The sequence below is a fragment of the Mastomys coucha genome, unplaced genomic scaffold, assembly GCF_008632895.1.
Source record: "Mastomys coucha isolate ucsf_1 unplaced genomic scaffold, UCSF_Mcou_1 pScaffold16, whole genome shotgun sequence".
NCBI lineage: Eukaryota > Metazoa > Chordata > Mammalia > Rodentia > Muridae > Mastomys > Mastomys coucha.
In genome coordinates, this window is record NW_022196898.1 from 3996186 (window position 1) to 4000126 (window position 3941).

The 3941-nt window shown below is 44.7% G+C and overlaps 1 protein-coding gene across 4 annotated transcripts in view; it reads left to right on the top strand.

The window, feature by feature from the left end:
* Positions 1 to 3629, top strand: part of Stoml3 (stomatin like 3) — a 27977-nt gene extending 24348 nt beyond the window's left edge. For 3 of the 4 annotated variants that reach the window (XM_031373812.1, XM_031373814.1, XM_031373813.1), the window contains exons 6-7: positions 471 to 605; positions 2613 to 3629. In XM_031373812.1, coding sequence (XP_031229672.1) covers positions 471 to 605; positions 2613 to 2837 — 360 coding nt within the window. In that variant the 3' untranslated portion in view covers positions 2838 to 3629. The remainder of the gene's footprint in view (positions 1 to 470; positions 606 to 2612) is intronic. The other variant, XM_031373811.1, reaches the window with a different exon arrangement.
* Positions 3630 to 3941: the final 312 nt, after the last annotated feature.

Sequence of the window (3941 nt, forward strand, 5' to 3'; positions counted from 1 at the left end):
AGACAAGGCTGCCCACTCTCTCCCTACCTATTCAATATTGTACTTGAAGTCCTAGCCATAGCAATCAGTTGACCATTAAGTGTTATATCAAGATCTTGTGTGTGAGAGCTTTCTCTTTAGACCCAGTCTCATGTATCCCAGGTGAGCTTTGAATTCCCCATATAACTAAGGATGACCTTGAACTTGTGATTATCCTGCCTCTGCCTCCCAAGTGCTGCGACTGCAGGCATGCACCACTATCCAGTTTATGTCATTCTGGGAATCAAACCCAGGGCTTTCTGCTTGCTATGCAAGTTCTCTACCAACAGAGCGGTACCCTCAGCTCCAGATTTGTACATGAAACCTTCGGGAGATTTACTTCAATTCTCAGTGTGATCAATGAGCTCAGAAAAGAAAGCCTCCCCAAACATTACTAGACACTTAGGTCAAGTCACATGTCTTCTGATCAACGCCTTTTCTTCTGGAAACAGACCCTGCTTGATGATGCCACTGAGCTGTGGGGAATCCGAGTGGCTCGGGTGGAAATCAAAGATGTCCGGATTCCTGTGCAACTACAGAGGTCCATGGCGGCTGAGGCTGAGGCTACCCGGGAAGCCAGAGCCAAGGTAAGAAATGCTGTTTACATGGAGGCAAACAAGAATGGAACCGAAGGCAAGATAGAATCCCATTTACCATTTCAAAAGAGATTCTGTCCACAGGTTTATCTTCCCTGAGAAATTCCCTAGAAGATAGTGAGCACTTTAAGTACCCTGAGGAAGCTTGGTAGTGGGTTAGGAGTCTGTTGGCTATGTGAAGAGTTATCAGCCACTTGGGGACAAACTGTGGCCACTGTTTTTATGGAGAAAGCAATTTAGATCCCATGAGGCAGAGCTCAGAGCCATTTGGGAACCACCATCGTTATACAACTGACATTCCAGAAATGGCCAACCTGATGCCTATGTCTTAAGCATTGTTATTTGAGTATGATAACTGTTACTGAATTTAAAAGAATGACTAAATATAAGGCGAGTTGAGATTCAAACGTGTGAAACTCAGCTTGTCCCTGAATGTCCCTGAATGTTCTGCTTGTCACCTTAGTTTCTGTGTAGATTGACTGAGGTGTGAGAGACTGGAAATCTCCAGGTATTACTCATAGGAAACCCACCTGTGACTAAGGAAGCTTTCTCTCTGCTTGCTCCTTCGTCTTCTTTGTTTACTGAGTACCAGCAGCTACTGAATAGGGACTCCTGTGGATCATGGAGAGCCAGTGCCCACAGATGGGCCAGTTGAGCTCTGGCCAGAGTTCCTCTTAGGTTGTCTCAGGATTTAGAAGAACAGTCAGTAGAGAGGGTACCAGGGAGGGCTGTTGGGCTGGGGCTCATTCCTGCTATGATCAAAGTCTGAAAGAATAGAAACAATTCTGCCATGGGAAGAATGAGACTAACTTGGCAACAGGATGAAAGGTGGGTCAGAGAGATGGCTCAGCAGGGAAAAGGATTTTCTGTGCAAACCTGACCACCTGGGATGGAGTCCTGTAATCCACATATGGGAGAGCTGACTCCTGAATGCTCCTCTCAGACCTCCACACACATGCTGTGGTGTGCACATGTGCACACACACACACAGACACACACACAGAGACACAGACATGCATATACATACATACATACACACATACCCACATGCACACACATACACACAGAGACACACACACACACATACAGGCACACACACAGACACAGACATACACACACACACATATACACACACACACACTCATACACATGCGCACGCACTCGTGCGCACACACACAAATAATAATAATAGTAACAATAACAACAACAATAATGTTTAAGTAAATAAAAGCATGTCATCTTGCAATAAAACAAGACAAAACAAAACCCCCCAAAACAAACAAACAAAAAAATCAACAACAAAAAAGCCAGTTCAAGGAGACTTTGAATTATGGATTCCTCAACAACAACAACAAAAAAAGAGTAAAAACAGATAGTGAAACCCTAAAGGATTCCCACATTCCCAGGTTAGATGGTCAAGTCTTCATTTTCTCAAATGACACTGTGTTTATCTATTTGAAAATCAAATTCGATGACTAATAATTTGTAAAATATTTGTCCCTAGTATCCTACTCTGCTTTGTTGGCGTGATAAAGACCACAACCGGGACTAACCTGAGGCCATGGAGGAGCGCTGCTTACTGGCTTGTTCCTCATGGCTTGCTCAGGTTGCTTTCCTATACAGTCCAGGTCCATCTGCCCAATGACAGCACTGCCCACAGAGGGCTGGGCCCTCCCATGTCAATCATTAATCTAAAAAATGCCCCACAGACTTACCCATAGGCAATTTAATGGAGACAATCCCTCAGTTAAGGTTCCCTCAAGTAGACAACCAGACCAAACCAAACCAAACCAAACCAAACCAAACCAAACCATCAGCACAGCTTACTTGCTTTGTGAAATGTTTTGAATTTTCTCAAATCCTCTAGGATGTGAAAATCTTGTCTTTGTCAAGAAAGTGAACAGGGATAAACACAGGTGACAAACTGGGGACACAAGCCCAGAAAAAGAAAGCTGCAGATACTGTGCAGTTGTCAACTCTTGCTTTCTCTCATGTTAGGTCCTTGCAGCAGAGGGAGAAATGAACGCTTCTAAGTCTCTGAAGTCGGCTTCCATGGTGCTGGCCGAGTCCCCCATCGCCCTTCAGCTGCGGTACCTGCAGACCTTAACAACAGTGGCCACGGAGAAGAATTCCACCATTGTGTTTCCCCTGCCTATGAACATACTCGAGGGCATTGGTGGCATCAGCTATGACAACAATAAGAAGGTCACTGCTAAAGCCTGAGGCCTTCCAAGTAACTGCTTGTTGCTTAGAAGAGCCTTTCTGTACCATGGAGAAATCAGCCATTAGACACACACACACACACACACACACACACACACACACACACACGCATGCATCATACAAGCTACAGTAACTCCACAGCTAGCAGAATTCCCAGAGAGAGACATAGAAGCTACACAAACAAAAACAAAATTGAGAGCCATGCACTACATTTATTTAAAAAGGCATAAGCAATATCTCATATTCATATGTAATTAGTTAATCGTTGTTCCTGGCTGTCAGCAGACTCTGTCAGGAGGAGCGGAGACTCTAGGTGACTGAGATAAGAACTTTAGAGTTTAAGCTTCATTGGAGAAGGACCCTAGGTCATTTGTAAAGGAAAGCAGATTCTGCATTTATGCTATGCATTTGATTCACTGGTCCAATAAAATGACTTGCTCTAGTTCAAGTAAGAAAATGACACAAGGCTGAAAATTAGGACCGATTTGGATATACAAAATAAGAACAGCCGTAGCAAAACAGCAACATAGGGCAAAGGGGCCAAGCTCAGGCCCAGCTCTCTTGACACCCTGGATGGCTCATTCTCAGCATCCTCACACATTTGTCAGGGCCAGAGGCACAGCAAGGCAGAAGACCACAGGGTAATTTGCTTACGAGTAAGACCTTCGAAGCCACTGGGGAGGTGGGTCTGTGAATTGCATGTTTCCACTCTGAAAATCCCAAGAGCCATAGTGATTAAGAGCTGTTTGTAATCTTTCCCCAGCTCAAACAACTTGTTGCAAATAAAAAAAAAAAGAAGTCATAGAAAGTGAACATGATTTTAAAATTGCTTTTATAGTGTTAGCATTGAGTCTAGGCTCGCCCCACAGTTATCTGGCAACAGCCAGGTGTGCCTGACTCACTATAAAAGGGGCTGCTTGCCACCTCTTCCTTGCTCTTCCTTGCTCTCTTGCCTTCTTGCTCCTGTTCTGCCTCTTGTCCCTCCCCCCTCTCGCCCATTCCCACCCCCCCTTACATGCTCATGGCCAGCCTCTACTTCTCTTCTTCTCTTCTCTTCTCTTCTCTTCTCTCTCTCTCTCTTCTCTTCTCTCTCTCTCTCTCTCT